We start from the raw sequence: 19,432 nt of genomic DNA on the forward strand, positions 1-19,432 counted from the left end.
ACCACAACAAAAAACCCTAGGCTTTAAACCAATTTCTTTACCACCACACACTAATCTGAGATTTTGGTCTCCCATCCCCATTATCCGTGAAGGGTTTTATTGCTAAGTTTTCAAAGTAATAAGTTTATATGTGTACATGCACACAGGTGTTCAGTACTAGAAATTGAAATTATATATATTTATAACTCAGTTATACTTCAGAAGGTGCTAGTGTGACTTATTTAGGATCGTACAGGTAGTATGGTATTTTTGAGATACGCCATATATTTAATTTCTTGTTTTTAGTTGCATGTTGAAGGAATTTTTGTTTATCTCAGGTGTGTCTTTCACAGGGAATATGTTAGAGAAGAACCAAAGGATAATTTATTTTTAAGTTTTTACCAAATCTCAAGGGATGAATTTCTAGGTTACAGTGTTAGGGCAGATATCCAGAGAAAAACTTTACATATAATGCATTTATAACAGGCGTTGTGAGACTTCTTTTAACCACATATCCCCCTAATTATTCTTTCTATTGCAAATTCTCACCTTAACCAAACGAGCAGTTTTCACAGAGCATCTAAAGCAGCGTTTGCAGCAGCATTCTCATTCTGGAAAGGTGGCGTGCTGCTGTCTGCACACAGGCCAGCAGCTTCAGAGGAAGCATTGTTCTTGGAACTCCGAGTGTCTGTTTTTCCTCTGTTGGCATTGCAGCTCTTCAGTTAGTTTTCAAAGACCAAGGAGAGGCGAAACCAGAGTCGTTTTTGGTAGTTTCAGTGGTTTCTTTCCGGATTGTGTATGTGACTAACAATTACGGTGCATCATTTACCTCTGTTTATTAGTAGGTACTATTTCACTTATATTAACTGTATTCCGCTTAGGTGTTGCAGGTGGTATTAGTCCTAAGATTGTTAATACAATACATTAAGTTTCTTTGTAAAGTCAATGAAGAGGACAAGTTTTTGCTGGCTTAAATTCAAGGAATATAATTTTCCTTCCTTTGTCTTAGTTTTACTGTTTTGAACACGGTATCAAAGCAGTGTGAACTTATTTATACTAAATGATTTGGTGTTCAAACATTTGAAATGTACTTTTACATTAAAAGAGCTGAACCTGTCCCTTGTTAAAGTTTCATGAGTAGTCGTGTTGCGCCGACAGGTCTGCAGTTTGTGGGGGCGTCTGTCAGAGAGCTCCTCGGCGGTGACAGTCCAGTGCCGTGCTTACAGAGAGCAGGGTCAGAGGAAACTCAGAAGCAGAGTTTGATGGTAATAATTTGTATGTGTATGTTTCTGGTCGCTTTTCCATGGTGCTTCAAAGGTTGTCTGATTAGACGTGTAATTCCTTTAGCTGAAAAGATAAGAGAGATGGGAGGGGTGAGAATTTTTCAGATGGGAGTGAAGGAATGAAGTTGGGTTAGGTGTGCAAGTATGTGAGTGTAAAAGAATGAAAGCCGTAAAGAAATGAACATTGAGAAACTCGTAATTATGCCTGGCATTTATCAAGTACTTTTCTTCTTAGAAAGCTCAATTTGCTACATTTTGAGTCTCCATGAAATGAAAAACAAGTGACCTTATTTCCTGCTCTGTTCTTTTGGGGATCTTGACATTGTAGAGCTACAGTTAGTCATTTTAATTGCCTATCCCTACCAAAATCTCCAGGTCTTTATAGAAAGAGAAATTTTAATTTTTGTTTTTGTCAGTGATTCCTGAAAACTCACTTTTAGTGGAAATAGTGATAATTCATTAACATAGTGGGATCGGGAGTGGCATGCCAAAATATTTTTTCAGCTTATTTGCCGAACATAGACTGCAGTACTCAGAACAGTTTCCGCTTCTGTGAAGATGCTCTGTCATATAAAAAATGCTACAAGCGAACAGGAGCGGCTCATTGCTGAAGAAGGGGCACAGCCGATGCGTTAGAGACAAAACACAGCACAGTTGCTGCTCAAGGAGAGAAAACTTCAGGAAGGAATTTCCACTGCTGGGTTTGGTGGGAGACTTGCCAAGTGTCTAAGGAATTTCAGAGACTGTATGGAATGCCCTTCCTCCAGTTAACTCTTCCCAACACTGGATGTTCCTTTCTTACACAGCTTTGCTTTTCAGATGGAATTTTGATCCTCTTGGGAAGTTTTCCAGCTCACACAGTTCCCCTTTTCCTTCCCTGAGCGTCTGATCAAAGGAAAGCCTTTGCTTACAGCTCGGGGCACTGCGATTGTGCAGCCCAGGATGCCCTCCTTGGCTACGGCTCCCAGCCTCATTTCTGGCCATAATAGCCTATTTTCTTCTTCCCTCATACAGTGTGTTTAGAAGAGAGCTCAGAGAGAAACAAAAGCTTTATTTATTAACCAGACTGCATTAAATTCGGTTTGCTCTGTTGACTTCTTGGGATCCTTTAAGATGTTCTTTAACTTTTTTTTTTTTCCCACTGAAATAAAAAGTGGGCAGGAATCTTCAGAACCCTTGGCTTGAATCCAGCAAGGCTATTGTATTCTGGCCGGTTCTATTTTTCTGTTTATTTTCGTGGAGCTCTTTACTGGACTCTCAAGTTTCAACTGTTAGAGTTTAGTGTTAAACATAATATTTGCAGAAATTTGCTATTCTGCGTGGAAACCAACTTTCCCCCCTGCCTAGCTCTTAGGGGACAGGTTAAGCATGCAGCAAGCAGGCCAATTTTGTGGTTGTTGATGGTTTAATATCATCGTAATTGGGGACTTGGAAACATGAGTAACATCGTTACTGGTGACTCTGAAACAGGTTTCAGTCGCTAGCCTGAGGCTGCTGATGGAAGCCAGTGGTGTTCCTCTTTCTCCCTGTCTCCCCTGCCTCACGTCAGACGCACACGGTGACTGGAGCGCCTCTGACAGCACACACGCGGAACTGGAAAACCAAAGGCCCGAGAGGGTTTCTCTTGGTCCTGAGTGTAATTTTGTGATTTGCTGTCCCTCACTGTCCCCTGGAGCAGTCGGGTTCCCGCCATCGTTTCCATGGCGGGTTAGGCCGGTGCTGGAGCTGGCAGGGCACTTGACGGAGGCCTCCCGATGCCGGCACGCCCATCCTGCCCTGGTGATGTCTTTGGGACTCGAAATTAACAAGAAACCTAAGGGAAGGTCTGACCTTCCAAACAGTTGTTCTTTCCTCCAGTTTAAAAATTTCTGCTAGAAGCCTTACTTTCACCCCAGTGTGTGTGTAGAGGAAGCACCAGAAGGGAGAGGATGGTGGTCATTCATTCATGTGGCACACAAACCTGTGCATTCTAGATAGGTTATATCCCTGTTCAGTAATTTCCATAGGTGAATAGCAGTGTCTTCATCTGGAATTCGAGGCTCTCTGAAAAGTCTTTAAGCATCCTTTACAACCACAGCTTGCTTTCTGCTTAAGAGTGTATTTGCTTACTGTTTTCCAGGAATAGAGCTTTGGCCCTCCAAATTAGTGTTTCTCAAAATGTGATTTGTGCAGTGCCTACATCAGAATCACCTGGGGTATTTACTAGAAACAGAGATTCCTGGGTTTCATCCCAGACCTGCTGACTCAACCTCTGGTGACGGGGCAGACTGCTGCCTCCCAGCAGTGCTTCCTGACGTCGGAGGCACAGCGCACCCCTGTTTTTTCTGAATGTTCTCTTTTAGATTCCCCATCTGCCTATTCATGTCCCTTTGAGACAAGTGACATTTCTGTAAGCACTCGCGGTATTTTTTTCCCAGTACGTTTTCATCTTCTGCTTTTCATTATAGCAGCTTCGCTCCCAAGCTGTGTCCAGGTCCTTAAGGGGAAAGCTATGCCTCATTCACACATGTGCATGCCTCACACACCTCTGTGCCCAATGCAAACTCTGAAAGTGTCCAGTGAGTGAATGGTTCAGTCCTAGGATCAGATTTTTATTATACCTACTAAACTTTGGGTATTAGGTTTTTTTCTGTTTAAATACCAGATATTCCTGGTCTGTTCGTGATACAGACTTTTAAGCGTTTCATGTCTAAGCGTGTTTCCATGACATAAGTCTTCTCTCCAGCCTTAGCTTGTGTACACTGTCTCCTTTGGTAATCTGATATCCTTGAAAGAGACGTTACCTGGTTTTCACTTTTACATATCCTTGTGTGACTCACCTGGGATTTGATCCAAGTATACTGTGTGGGTCTTCTCTGCTTTGAGAGTAGAAATAGCTGTCTGTTTTCTGCCTGTTACAGAAATGTTTTCTTATTTGTCCTGCTAGTGGGGGGCTTTTGTGCTTAGTTGCTCAGTCGTGTCCCCCTCTTTGCAACCCCATGGACCACCAAGCTCCTTGGTCAGTGGGATTCTCCAGGTAAGAACGCTGGAGTGTGTAGGCATTCCCTTCTCCAGGATAGTGTGGTGGTTAGTGTTAAACATCCTTCGAATAGTGTCATGATGAAATTGGCTAACTATGGGCAGATCTGTTGGTGAGAAAAATGACAAAATGTAGTCATGGATAAAGTGAGAAACTATTTGATAAGAGAGATGTTTAACTGTAACTTAAGATACCTTTTGTTAATTGTCTTGCCAGTTTATGAAAGAATCAGAAAATGACAGCTTCATGCCACTTACGACTTACTGTTTTCCTGAGTTAGATGGTGCAGAGCTCCTGTGACCTAGTGACTGCTATTTCCACGTGGTTACCGCCTTGTGGTTTGGGGTGGTCCTCTGTGTAATGTGATTCCTGGATTCGCAGCAGCCTGCTCCGGCATGCTGCTTCCTCCCCTTGCTGTGGACAGGAACTCTGTCTTGTTGGCTGTTGTATCCATAGGGTTAACTGAGTCTAGGATTTGGCACAGAGGAAGTAGCCAATAAATGCCTCTTGTTTGAATTATTCTTAAAAGGGAGGATTAAAGTAAAAATTTCTCTCTTTCGGGAATGCTCTAATTTGCCCTTACAGCAGCATGAACATTGGAATTATTGCCCACACTTGAGTGTTCCTTGTTTCCTCGATGGTTATTTTGGAAAAATGATGTCTGTGTGTAGTAGCTTTGGTTTACTTATTTGGCTTTTTTAACATCTGCAGCAGTTTTTAAGAAAATGTTGCTCTGATCCTTCTGTGGCCATAAATGTTAAATTTTATCCAAGTAAAAACATGCATGTGTTTATTTTTGTTTTTTAGTCCTATGAGAAGGTGTTATGGTTGTTTTGCATATACTGACAGTCATTTACGGTGGTGAGGACTAAGATGGGGTGGTTTCCATTTATTTTGCTTGAATGTTGAGAAGCCGGTTCAGTCAGTTCAGTTGCTCAGTCATGTCTGACTCTGCGACCCCATGGACTGCAGCACGCCAGGCCTCCCTGTCCATCTCCAACTCCCGGAGTTCACCCAAACTCACATCCATTGAGTTGGTGATGCCATCCAACCATCTCATCCTCTCCTCTCTCGTCCCCTTCTCCTCCCACCTTCAATCTTTCCCAGCATCAGGGTCTTTTCCAGTAAGTCAGTTCTTCGCATCAGGTGGCCAAAGGATTGGAGTTTCAGCTTCAACATCAGCCCGAATATTCAGGACTGATTTCCTTTAGGATGGACTGGTTGGACCTCCTTGCAGTCCGTGGGACTCTCAAGAGTCTTCCCCAACACCACAGTTCAAAAGCATCAAGTCTTTGGCGCTCAGCTTTCTTTATAGTCCAACTCTCACATCCATACATGACCACTGGAAAAACCATAGCTTTGGCTGGATGGACCTTTGTTGCCAAAGTAATATCTCTGCTTTTTAATAAGGTGTCTAGGTTGGTCATAACTTTCCTTCCAAGGAGCAAGCATCTTTTAATTTCATGGCTGCAGTCACCATGTGCAGTGATTTTGGAGCCCCCAAAAATAAAGTCTCTCGCTGTGTACCCATCTGTTTGTTGAGAAGCTGGCAGTGGGCTCCATTAGCATTAGTTGCGCTGAGCTTCCCAGAAGGACCCTAGTGGGTGCTAACCATGAACAAAGCCAGCAGGCCACTCAGGCCTCGGAACAGAATGTTGTGTGTATGCGGCTTCGTTTCCGAAGTTGTAAGGGGACAGCAGGGAAAAATGCCGCCCTAAGAAATGAATGGAAAAGTCACAGTGAGAGTTTGGTGCCAGGGCAGTACGATTCAGGGGCGCGGAGAGGAGTGTGATGCTCCGAGGAGCCGAGTCATGCTTTCTGAAGTGGAAGTTCCCAGCAGTTCTGCAGCTGCCCAAAGACTCAAATGTTTCTCATGCCACACGGCTGCAGGTGAGTCCGAGAAGAACATGGGGCAAAATGTATTCTCTCTTTTCTTCATCATCCAGGAGAAGAGAGACTCTTAAGTGTCTGTCAAATTATTTTTCTTTCTTATAAAATAATTATAGCATGTCCAGGTTGCCCTATATCATTCCTGGACGGGGGCAAAAAATATTAAAACAGGATGTGGGAGTAAGTTCATAAGGCAGGACAGTTTCACATTGAAGGAGTTTGAGTTTGAGGAGTCTGTGGAGGACGAGCGGGAAGCCGCTGAGTGACGTCTCTTTCATTCTTTGACTTAACTAACATTTCTCGTGAAGAAAGGACTTCAGTGCACGTTTTACATCCTTCCCAAGATTTGTTCTTCTAAAGCTAAAAGAGGAAAGTTACTGTGTCTGACTAATAACTTTATTAAAGCATTTTGCTGACTCAGGGCCACAAGGCGGGCTGTGAGGAAGAACAAAAAAATACAGGCATTTGGGAAAAAAGAAAAGAGAAACAATAAATGCAACTGATTTTTACCCAAGCCTTTTTCTTCGTCTGTTTTACTGGAACAGCACCACACTTTTCTCTTTTTATTGTCTTCCCCTAGTGCATGAAATTTATTTAAATTGAATAGAAATCCAAGTGGATGGTTTATTTAATAAATGGTACTGGCATATTTAGTTACCAGAAAAACAGAAAAAAAGCAACTTGGACCTTCATTGAACATAAATATTAGGTGAAATTAAAATCTAAATGTAAAAAATATATAGATATTAGAAGGAAATACAGGAGAATATTTGTGCCACTTTGCGGGTAAGAGGGGCTTTCTCAAGCAAGGTGAAAAACATAGATTCCACAAAGGAAAAAGTTGCCAAATTTGAACAAATAAAACTACTGTGTGGCTAAAGTCAGCGTTAGCAGAGGGAGAAATGAAGCTGTAGGCTGGAGTATCACGCGACTCGCGTGGAGCACACAGCACCGAACGGCACGTGGTGTTCAGGGAGCTCCTACAAATTACTGTGTAGAAGACGAACAACCCAGGAGACAAACAGTCACAAGAATATGGCTGATTCCAGAGGTGAGCTTCACGAAAAGATGAACTTCACTGAGAAAGAGCTGTTGAAATGAGCTGGTACTTTTGCCCATCAGATTAGCAGCAAAGCTAACGTTAACAAAGGCGGCTAACGTGAAAGGCAGTGGAGACAGTGCAGGAAGAAACCCTCTGCGACTGGGAGTGTGAATTTCCACAACGTTTGCTATTTTTTGCTGTATGTATTAATACAAATAAGCATGTGGTAGGAGATACAAACTCTTGGGTGTAAGACAGGCTCAAAGGTGCACAGCACGGGGAGTGCAGCCAATGCCTTGTGATAGCTGTGGATGGAAAGTAACCTTTAAAAGTCGTATAAAAACGAGAAAATTTAAAAATGTTTGGTTGTACATCCTCTTAGACCCATCAGTTATATTTTTAGAAATACAGGTTCACAATCGCTAATCCAAAACTCTTGAGGCTATTTGTGGCTCAGATTTCAGAGATTTTCAAAGATAATACTGTACATATACTGCATAATATACAGGTTTGGGAAAACACTCCATAAGCAAACACCTTTGTATTTCTAAGGGAACAACAGATGAATATTCACATCACTTTAGATCATTTTTGCCACCACATGAATCAAAGAAAAATCTCTCAATTTTTAGAGCTCTTTGGGTTTCAGAAATATCCATGGCATTGGGCAACCATAAACCCTGCAAAATAAAAATCACGGATGCACAAACAAATAGGCTGAATTATTTCTGCCAGCAAACGACTGGCAGTAGTCGGTGCTGGTCGGCGCAGCGCTGGAGCAGAAGCTGGCGCGCTCGTGCTCTGTGTTGTGCAGCTCTCAGAAGAGTGAGTCAGACCTGTAGGCGCTGCCACAGAGAGAAGACTTGTATTAGGTGAGAAAGTAAGTTGGAAAAGTGCGTGGTACAATCCCGCTCAACAAGTAGGGAGGGAGGTTATCTCCAGTTTATTCATATGTGTGTTTTAGAAGGAAGAAAGCTTTGGAGGGATGTAATCTGCACACTGGTTATCTCAGGAGGATGAGATTTGGAAGGAAGTAGGGCTTCCCTGGTGGCTCAGATGGTAAAGAATCCACCTGCAATGCAGGAGACCCAGGTTCATTCCCTGGGTTGGGAAGATCCCTGGAGGAGGGCATGGCAATCCACTATAGTATTCTTGCCTGGGGAATCCCATGGACAGAGGAGCTTGGCGGGCCACAGTCCATGGGGTTGCAGGATCACACATGACTGAGTGACTGTACCACTGCTCTTGTCTGGAGAATCCCATGGTGAGAGGAGCCTGGCAGGCCACAGTCCTTGGCATCGCAGGGTCATGGGGTTGCAGGGTCACAGGGTCACAGAGTGACACATTACGGAGCGACTAAGCACCCACGGGGAGACTGCTAACATTTTGTTTACCTGTTTCTCGAGGTTGTTAAAATGGGCACCTATTATTTTGGTAACCAGATAAAAGCACTTTTTCTCTTAGAAGTGAATATAGCTTGTATTATAGAGCACTGGGAGCTGGCACTCTTCATTAAGATGCAGCGTCTCCAGACCACAGGGGAGCCTGCTTTTCATAATTAATAATTAATGGAAAGCAGGGGGCTAAGCCTGGAGTTACGCTTATGGCTCCAGCCCGCAAGCAGGGCCTTCATTACTCAATACTGAAACCTAATAATTTCCAACCTGTATTAGCCTGTCCCCCTACAGGGAAAAAAACAAGTTAAACTCGAACTGTTACTATGAAACGGAAATCTAGTCTCCCAGGGAACCTTTTTATAATTGACCCACTTGTGGGGAATAATAACTCCAGAAAGTAATATTGATTTTTCTTTAACTCGTTGAGTAAGACAAATGCAGTTTCCTCTTCATGAGTGCAGTGTGTGACACTCATTTTAAACACATTTAGATTGTGTTTAAAAATAGAACTGTTTCCACCATGCTGTCATTTTATTTTACAGTCATATTTTCCTAGTGCCTTAGTTTTTCCTTTCCCAGTACCCTTGGTTCCTGGAAGGAAATTTACTAAAGATTTAGGTGGATCTAAAGCTCAGATAGTCCTCATGCTATTTATTTGGTTTTATTTCCTAAATTAATACGGGCTGTATATAGCCCTTACTTTAACTCAGACACAGGAAGAACCTTATGTATAAATCTTTGAGTGTCGGTAGATTGAGGCTGAGAAAGGAGGACAGATTAAGCAAGTCTATGATAGTAATAAAGCAAGCCCAGGCCAGGGAGGTATATGAGAATTGATAGCATTTGTGTATTTGTTTTTCTCATCTGTGATGTCTCAGAACATTTATTTGCCTTTTCTTTCCTACCCTTAGAAAACATGACTTCTCTTCATTTTCTAAGGAGTACTTGCTCTCAGGCAGTTTTTCTAGAGGCCAAAATGAAATCAGCTGGTAGATCTGTTTTTAAAATCTGCCGGTGTTATTCAGTCACTCAGTCGTGTCCAACTCTTTGTGACCCCATGGACTGCAGCACACCAGGCTTCCCTGTCCTTCACTATCTCCCAGAGTTTGCCCAGACTCATGTCCATGGAGTCAGTGATGCCATCCAACCCTCTCATCCTCTGTCGTCCCCTTCTCCTACTGCCCTCAGTCTTTCCCAGCAACAAGGGTATTTTCCAGTGAGTCAGTTTTATGCATCAGGTGGCCAAAGTATTGGAATTTCAGCTTCAGTATCAGTCCTTCCAGTGCATATTCAGGGATGATTGATTTTCTTTAGGATGGACTGGTCTGATCTTGCAGTCCAAGAGACTCTAATTCTCTGATACCACGATTTGAAAGCACCAGTTCGTTGCCTCTCAGCCTTGTTCATGGTCCAGCTCTCACGTCCATGCACAGCTACTGGAAACACGATGGCTCTGACTGTGAGGACCTCTGTCGGCAAAGTGACGTCTCTGCTTTTGAATATACTGTCTAGGTTTGTCATAGCTTCTCTTCCGAGGAACAAGCATCTTTTCATTTCATGGCTGCAGTCACCATCTGCAGTGATTTTTGGAGCCAAGAAAACAAAGTCTGTCACTGTCTTCACTTTTTCCCTTTCTGTTAATGTTTGCCATGAAGTGATGGGACCAGATGCCATAATCTGAGTTTTTTGAATGTTGAGTTTTAAGGCGAATTTTTCACTTTCTTCTTTGACCCTCGTTGAGATGCTCTTTAGTTCTTTTTCACTTTCTGCCATTATAGCTGTATCATCTGCATATCTGAGGTTGTGATATTTCTCCTGGCAATCTTGATTCCAGCTTGTGATTCATCTAGCCCAGCACTTTCCATGATGTACTCTGCATATAAGTTAAATTAGCAGGGTGACAATATACAGTCATACTCCTTTCCCAATTTAGAACCAGTCCATTGTTCATGTCCCATTCTTGACCCACATATAGGTTTCTCAGGAGATAGGTAAGGTGATCTTTGTGGATTTTCCAGTTCGTTGTGATCCACATAGTCAAAAGCTTTAGTGTAGTCAGTGAAGCAGAAGTAGATGTTTTTCTGGAATTTCCCTTGCTTTCTCTATGATCCAATAAATATACATAATAGAGATATAAGGAGTAGGATGCATGAATATGATGCATGTTAACGTTTGGGTTAATGTAAGAAACTAAACACCCTTTCCTTTTGTCGAGTTGAATGATTTGTTGGAGAGAGTAGCTTGGAAGATGTTAGCTGGGAATTTAGTGACTGAGGAACAAGATCCATTTAACGTTAAGTGAAGCCTGTAACGCCGAAGCATGCTGTAGTGCTGTCTAGGTTGACCAGGAGGCTAGGCCCGTGCGAGGACAAAACGAATGGCTGCCATTCCAACAGCAGCGTTAAGCTGTGTGCCCTTCCGGCCCTGCTGTTGATGAGTTATGGTTGAGAAGCTAGAGAGAGAGGAAAGGAAAGTAGGTTGAGCCCCTGGAAAGCAGAGCGCGTCTCATGTCTGCAGGCAGCATCCTTCTTCCTGTCCTGTCTCCCGCTCCTGTGAGCACAGGAGCGCAAATGGAAGAAACACCGTTTGCCCTGGCTGCAGTGACGTGTCCCCTCAGCGTTTGCTGTCCCCGCCTGTGAGCCCCTCTCGCCTCTCGGCCCCCACTTTGCAGACCATCATGCATTTTGCTATAGGGCCTTTAGGATACCTCGTTTGCAAGGGGCCTTGATGATTTTTTTCTCACAAAACACAATCAGAAGCTTTTTGTCTTTGTAGATGACCAAGAGTGTTTAGTTGATTGTGCTCTTGTGTGACACCTAAGATGGAGACAGAAGTGTGCCTGGAAACTTCAGACTAAGTCAGACCGGAGTTAACACTCACACTGCCCACCGCCATTTGCTCAATGCAGAACTGTACCATGGAACTTCATTTGGAGAGCTAAGATCAGTGTTTCTTAGAGTGGATGAATATTAACTTGATTTCTTCTCCCTATTCTGAGCTCTGTTACAGAACAAACGAACGTGAGTTATATCTCTTTTCTTAAAATGTTTTGTTTGCTCTGTAAATGTAAATTCAGACTTCTCAGGTTGTTGAGTGGTTTGGGAGTGCAGGCTGTGCCTGAATCTGTGTGCAGGTAAGTGTGCATAGAGTTCACAGCGTTCATCGTCCTCCAGGGCCGACAGTGACGCCCTCTGTAGGGCAAGCGAGGGTGGAAAGAGTGCTTTCCACTCACTACTCTGAGGCCATTCTTCGGCCTGTGACTTAGAATGATTAGTAATCGATATCTGTTTGCCTCTAACTCTCTAATAAGATGTAATGAGAAAGCAGGAGAGAGGAGGAGTCCTGATGTATCTGTGTTGAGTAGCTTTCTTTAACCTTGGCACACTGTGTGGGCCTGTGTGTGTATACCCAGGCAAGAATACTGGAGTGGGTTGCCATTCCCTTCTCCAAGGGATCTTTCCAACCCGGGGTCAAACCCTGGTCTCCCACATTGCAGACATATTCTTTACTGAGCCACCAGGGAAGCTCATACATATAACAGATTAAAAACACACACACACACAGCTTCTTTGCCTTTTAATTTCTAAAGTATCAAAAAGAATCTTTTTATTGATCAACTGATAACTGTAATTATCACAATCGTCTTTAAAATAATTTTATGCATCTTCCATCGTCTGATGCATGGATTTGCCTCTGCTTTCCTATATTGAACATGAATGAAGTTCCTGTAACTTCTTTTCAAGGATTTAATTTTATGGTTTGAGAACTGTTAATGTTAGTTTTAAAAATAAAATTATTTAAGCTGTTTCACCAGATGTGTGTTTTTCCAAAGTCAGCCAAATTTTATTTTAGAATCTGGATCTGTGCACATTTGATTACTTACCTGTCTCACCTGTTAGCATGACAGAACTAAAAATCTTTTATTTTGTCGGAGACAGAGATTTCTAGTCTTTTCTTCCGTAATGGTGTGGGGTCAGCTTGCTCCCTCCTCTGCATTCTTCTTCAAAGGGAGGAAAGATCACGGGCCTCTCCTGATCGCCCATCTCCCTGTTAGCTGATCGTCGCCCTGAGGCGTCTGTGTCACTCCTTTGAGACCAGAGGGAGGGGGTCCTAGGTGATCCTTCTTACTTTCCTGGGGAGGGGTTTTTGAATCAGCAGATGCGCATAACCTGGCAGCTTTCCATAGACATAAAGAAAAGGTGGACCTCTAAGAAGACGAAGGGTTAGAGTTTCCAAAACAGTTGGGTTTTACTGTGTTCTGATCAAGAACTTGAGTTCTCAGAAACAATCATGCTTTGTTGGCTGAACAAGCCTACTGCATGCTGTGTTCATTTCTGGAAGCAGTTGGGGGTGCAGGGCCTCCTCAGCGAGGTGGGGCCGGAGTGAGAGAGGTTTCAGTTGCTCGGACTGGGTTCAGCCCTGGAGGGTGTAGGTTCCAGGGCAGGCATGCAGACGGAGGCCTTAGACCACTTAGCTAAGTGTGTGAATTCTAATAAACTAAAACCTGTTACTGAAACAGATTCTCTCCACCTGCCTTCACACACAAACTTTTATGACCACCTTTGGATTCAAGTTTAGAATCCCCAGACCCCTTGGGATTCTGTGGCAGGAAGGGGGACCCCTTCCAGGGCCTGACACTCTCATCTGACACTTGGAGATGAATTGTGCGAGGAGACACACGGGCTGACAAAACGAGACTTTATTGGAGAGGGGCGCCAGGGTGGAGAGCAGAGGGGTCAGCGAGCCCAGCAGAGCTGCTCTGCCGCGTGGCTCGAGGTCTCGGGTTTCCTTGTGATGGGATTTGCTTCCAGGTTGTCCCTGGCCAGTCATTCTGACCCAGTCCGCCCTGGGCCACGCAGTGCTCGGCCAAGGTGGATGCCAGAGAGGAGGACTCTGGGAGGTGGGAGGACGTGGCGTCTCCTTTGACCTTCCCTGAGCTCTTCCTGTTGGTGGTGGCTCATTAGTTCCATGTTCATTACCAGAACCTCTTGATGTAAAAGAACTCAGGCAGCTGGTGCTTGTGGTGCCAGCCGAGGGACAGTCTAGTCCATGCTCCCCTAACGGTTCTGCGTTGGACAGGGAGCCGTGTAGTCAGTATGTTCCCCTAGTGGTTCTGCATTGGACTGGGGGCAGTCTAGTCCGTGCTCTCCTAGCGGTTCTGTGTTGGCTCTGGTGGCCCGGGGAGCCCGGCTCAGTGGCCTGAGTCTCCTCCTCTCCCGCCTCCAGCTCCATCCCACATCCTGCAGGGACCAGGACCCCACAGCCCGTGGGCCCAGGCTCCGTCTGCTGCTCGGGCTGTGGGCACAGTGTCCTGGGCAGGTGGGCCTACAGAAGAGCCCCGCATGAGCACTGAACAAAGTTTGCTCCTTGGAAGAAAAGCTATGACAAACCTAGACAAGCTTATTAAAAAGCAGAGACATCACTTTACTGACAAAGGTCCATACAGTCAAAGCTGTGGTTTTTCCAGTAGTCATGTACAGATATGAGCGTTGGACCATAAAGAAGGCTGAGCCCAAAGAGTTGATGCTTTCAAACTGTGGTGTTGGAGAAGACTCTTGAGAGTCCCTGGGATAGCAAGGATATCAAACCAGTCAACCCTGAATATTCATTGAAAGGACTGATGCTGATACTGAAGCTCCAGTACTTTGACCACCTGATGCAAAGAGCTGACTCATTGGAAAAGACCCTGATGCTGGGAAAGATTGAGGACGGGAGGTGAACGGGGCAACAGAGGATGAGGTAGTTGGATGGCATCACTGATGCAGTGTTCGTAGTTTGAGCTCACCCTGGGCACTGGTGAAGGACAGGGAAGCCTGGCGTGCTGCAGTTCATGGGGTCGCAGAGTCAGGCACAACTTACCAAATGAACAACCACAAAATCAAAATGATCAGTTCTGAAAAATTGATAGAACTTACATGTACTAAGTCTTTGAAATCCAGTGTGTGTTTTATGATTAGAGAAACACGTCAGTTTTGACTGGTCCTGTTGCAGGTGCCCAGGAACCACCTGGATCTACCGGTATTGTGCCAGACAGCACAGCTGTGGGGAGAGGGAGCCTGGACTCCTTGTTATATAGGGACTCTTGGCCTGTAGTTATTATTATTATTTATCTTTTCTCTTCTACTTAAGTTTGTCAGCTGCCTTTTACTCATTCAGCTCACTACTGATTTCCTTTCTTCTCAGCAGTGGTGTGGTCCTAGTAAATTGTTTGTATAGATGAATATATCTTTTCCCCCATTATTGACAAATACTTTCCCAAAAGCCAGTGATTCCATTTTCCATCGTGAGTAATTACTGGAATTGTAATCCTTCCATTCTCCACTTTCTGAAGTCTTTGTGCTATATTCTGTTGGATAATGTTCAGGATTTTTTTCCTTCATAGAGGAACTTCTTAAAAAACAGTTTAGTTTAATTTCATGCATATTTTAAAACTGTGGCCAGTTCTACCAAAGGAGGGAACAAATCTAGACGGTAGGGTACTGTTTTTGTTTGGACTGGAACAGCAGTTTTATCTATTTCAGGACAAAGTTGCCAGAATTAGAAGGGAAAAAAAGCATCTAGTTAAATTTGAATTTCAGAAAAACAAAGAATATATATTTTTTAGCATAGGTAAGTCTCATGCAACATTTGAGACATACTAAAAAATATTTGTTGTTTGTCTGAAATAGAAATTTAACTGGAGCCCTGTGTTTTATCTGGCAGCTTATCTCAGGATTCTTTTACTGTCTCAAAAATTGAGGCCCCTAAGCAGCTTTTATTTCTGTGGACTAAGCTGTTGATATTTACTATATTAGAAATTTAAGCTGAAAAATATTTTAATATATAGTAATTAATTTAGAAAACAAATAGATGCCATTCTTGATAACATATATATTTTTTATGAAAAATAACTACCTTCTAAAACAAAAAAATAGAAGAATATCATTGTTTTATGTTGTTGCAAATCTTTTAAATCCTGGCTTAGTTGAAGACGGCTGGACTCTCAGGTCTGTTTCTGCTCCTAAACAAGTGTGCTATCACAGAGATGTGTGCTGTCACAGAGATGTGTGCTGTCACAGAGATGTGTGCGGTCGGGAAACCTCCCCTGGACATTTGGGAGGAAAGGAGAGTGACAAGAGGCAAATGACACCTTAGTGTTGTTTTGAACATAATTTTGAGCTTGAGAACCTCCTGAGTGGGTTTTAAGGACCTCTTCCATTGCCCCCCAACTTTGCTTTGAGAACTCCTGGGCTGGAAATAATAGACCCTGTAATTCTGGCTTGTGTCACATAGATCATGGATAGTCAGAATAGAGGATGAACATTCTCTTTCAAGAAGGACTAATGAGTCAAATGGTAAAATACAAAATTTTTTAGTTATTATTTAAGTTTAGCAGTAATTCTTAAGCTTTGTTTTTTACTTCAGAGTTACTCCATTGTCCAAGAAAACCGCTGTCAACCTGTCAGATACTTACACTGTCAGGTTTCTATCTAGAATAAAATGTACATAGCTGTTTAGAGCAAAGCTTTACATTTTTTATTTAGAATTCAGTAAAGAAGTCATAAGACAGTTTCTTTAAAATGTTGACTGGATTGAATTGAGTTTATTTTTAAGATATTGTGTCTGTTTTAGGCATTGTATACCTTGCCTAGACTTTAGGCATGGCCAGTTTTTAAAATAATTGACATAATGCAATAGCTAATCAGATTCGCTTCTCAATAGAAAATGTGTAGAGGTTGGCAAAGAACCAAAGTGAGAATTTAGAGATGACTTCTTGAATTGCTTTAATTGCTTGGACAACTGAGAAAATGAAAGAGCCATTAACAAAAATAGAATAGGAGGAAGTGCTGGTCTGGGATAAAGATGGTAAGTTCAGTTTTGCTGGACGTGCTATTGGCAGGTCAGGGGAGAGGAGAGGGGCTGTGACAGGTTAGAGAGCATTGTCCACGGAGCAGGGAAACAGCGCCAAGGAAGGCAGGATAGAGAGAGGAGACTGACGAGGACCAGATCTGTGATGCCTGACTGTGCAGTAGGCAGGAGGGAAGGAGAGAAGGTCTGGAGAGAGCTGTGGACTTGCCAGGTGGCTAATGGTGAAGAAACCGCCTGCAACACAGGAGACATGGTTTTGATCCTTGGATGGGGAAGATCCCCTGGAGAAGGAAATGACAACCCACCCCAGTGTTCTTCCCTGGGGAATCCCATGGACAGAGGAGCCTGGTGGGCTACAGTCCACGGGGTCCCAAAGAGTCAGACATGACTGAGCGACTCAACAACAGCAGCAGGAAGAGGCAGTGAGGAAAGTGTGGTTAGAGTGGGGTGAGCGGAGCTCCTCCAGGAGGCTGTGTGGCCTGCAGGATCGAGCATGGGACTGAGACGAGGACGGCGGCCGGTTCTTCAGCTGGAGCTGCAGAACTGGGTGCCCCGGAGAGAGTGTGGTTTTGATAGATTAGGAGGCTTTTTATTATTTCAGGTTTGGGTTTTTGACTTGTCTGAGAAATCCTAAAGAACTTTTCCTTCTTCTCTGTTACTCACACAGGTGTTAATTAAGCCAGCCAAGGTGAAGCTGAAAGTCTCACTCCAGCAAACTCACCTCCTCAGATACTCAACCTTGTTTTAGAGTGACGCTTGTTTTAAATAGAACCCTTATCTTTTAGGTGGAGCACCAGCCTTAGAATCTGAAGATGCACTGCCAGCTCTGCTTTTGGCTCGCCCTGTGAGGGCTCTGCTCCGCTGAATTAGAGTCGGACTAGATTATCTCTGAGGCTGTGCTGAAGTCGTGTGCTGTTACACATCTGTGACATTGGTCTTTGTTTTGTTTTTGTGATAGGTTCACCAAGTTGAAGAGTCTTAACCTTTCCAACAACCATTTAGGGGACTTCCCACTAGCGGTCTGCAATATTCCAACCCTGGCTGAGCTCAACATGTCGTGCAATGCCCTCCGAGCCGTCCCGGCCGCCGTGGGAGCGATGCACAAGTAGGTCCTCCAACCTCCCTGCAGGCCCCCCGAGGCCCCGCCCAGGACGCTGCGCTGGGGCCATCACACAGGAGGCTAGTCAGCCTGCTGTGCTGGTCGTAGACAGCTCTGCCCCAAATCGAGAGGTCATGCTCTTGTGTAGAGTTCATTTTGTAGCTTCTTTGAGAATCTTGTAAAAAATTAAAATATTCTCGTTTAGAACCAGTGATCCCTACAGATGAATGTGTCTAAACATAGGAGGAGAGGTTATTTTCTCATTTCCTGAGTTAATGTTGAATTCTAAGACTTAGAAGTTAGTTTTTTGGTTTTTGTTTTTTTTTACGTATTTGCTTCCAGTTTTATTAAGTGAAACTACTTAAAATCTTACACATGCTCATTAGGAAACTGAAAGTGTTAGTTGCTCAGTCATGTCCACCTCTTTGCAACCCCATGGACTGTAGCCCACCAGGCTCCTCTGTCCATGGGATTCTCCAGGCAAGAATACTGGAGTGGGTTGCCATTTCCTCCTCCAGGGGACCTTCCCAACCTAGGGATCTAACTTGGGTCTCCCGAATTGCAGGCAGGTTCTTTACCAGGAATATAAATACTATGAAATACTATAGCAAATACAACAATAAATGTTTTAGAAGCTCCCTAAATCCTACTATCTAAAAATCTTTATTACCAATATTAGGAAAATACTATGGGATACATTTTCCTTTCCATTTATACAGAGAGAAGGATGGATGTACAGGTGAAAAGTGATATCTCAGTATTTGCATTTCTTTTAGGAGAAAAGTACAGAATCTTCTCATATGTTTAAAAGTCAGACTTAGAAGTTAATTGTTTTAAATAACAATGAAAGATGAGTATTTAGGCTGATTCACATTGCAGTCAGCTTGTGGTATTCCCATTTATGCCTATCCAGGTTCAGAGAATTGGTCATAATTTTAGTTTTCAATAAAAGATTAAGATGCTTGTCTCTGATCTTTTCTCTCTGGTGTATTATCACCTCAGGCCCTGCCCTTAGCATTTTGCAAAGGACAGTGCAATATATTTCCTTTTTCTGGTAAGAGGATCTATACTTACACAACTCGAATGTTAATAATAAAGATGTAAAGTATATACATTCTCTTTATAACTCTTACATTTTCTTTGCTAGCTTACAGACATTTTTGTTGGATGGAAACTTTCTCCAGACCCTTCCTGCTGAGTTGGAGAACATGCATCAGCTTAGTTATCTTGGTCTTTCTTTCAATGAATTCACTGACCTTCCAGAGGTGCTGCAGAAGCTGACAGCTGTGGAGAAGCTCTGTATGTCTGGGAACTGCGTGGGGACGCTTCGGCTACAGGCGTTAAGAAAAATGCCTCACATTAAGCATGTGGATCTAAGGTAACCACTTTAAAGAACTCTGTCCCGTTTGAGCGGTTGGCTTGTGTCTGGGATGTCGGTTGTAGCCCTTCTGGTGGCAGGTTTGAGCGGTTGGCTTGTGTCTGGGACGTTGGTCGTAGCCCTTATGGTGGCATTCTTCTGTCTAGACAAGCAAGCCGGTTAGTTGCAATTAGGACCCACTTTTCTGTTTTCCGCCAGAGGGAACCCTGAAACTTCTTATATTTTTTTTTCCCCCTCATCAATGAGTGACCATCTATCTCAAAGGTCTTAGTTGATTTTGCACGTTTGAGCCCAGTTTTAATTAGTAGCGCCATCAAGTCAGAGAAAGCTATTTATGGTGAATGAAAATCATGTTCCTGAGAGCCAGGTGGATTTTGCTCTTCTTTATCCCTCCCTTTCTGTGGCTTGAGGCACTTGATATCATTGAGCTCCTCTCCTTTCTTTTATTTTTCCCCTTCCTTGGCTTCCTTAATATAATATATTCATTAAATTTGTTA

General features: G+C 43.4%; 1 protein-coding gene across 1 annotated transcript in view; it reads left to right on the forward strand.

The window, feature by feature from the left end:
• PHLPP1 (PH domain and leucine rich repeat protein phosphatase 1) overlaps positions 1–19,432 on the forward strand; it is a 232,065-nt gene that overhangs the window by 151,101 nt on the left and 61,532 nt on the right. Inside the window, exons 5-6 of the mRNA XM_027525964.1 lie at positions 17,417–17,563; positions 18,705–18,935. Of these exons, the coding sequence (XP_027381765.1) occupies positions 17,417–17,563; positions 18,705–18,935 (378 nt within the window). The remainder of the gene's footprint in view (positions 1–17,416; positions 17,564–18,704; positions 18,936–19,432) is intronic.

The sequence above is a fragment of the Bos indicus x Bos taurus genome, chromosome 24 (genome assembly GCF_003369695.1).
Source record: "Bos indicus x Bos taurus breed Angus x Brahman F1 hybrid chromosome 24, Bos_hybrid_MaternalHap_v2.0, whole genome shotgun sequence".
Lineage (NCBI taxonomy): Eukaryota > Metazoa > Chordata > Mammalia > Artiodactyla > Bovidae > Bos > Bos indicus x Bos taurus.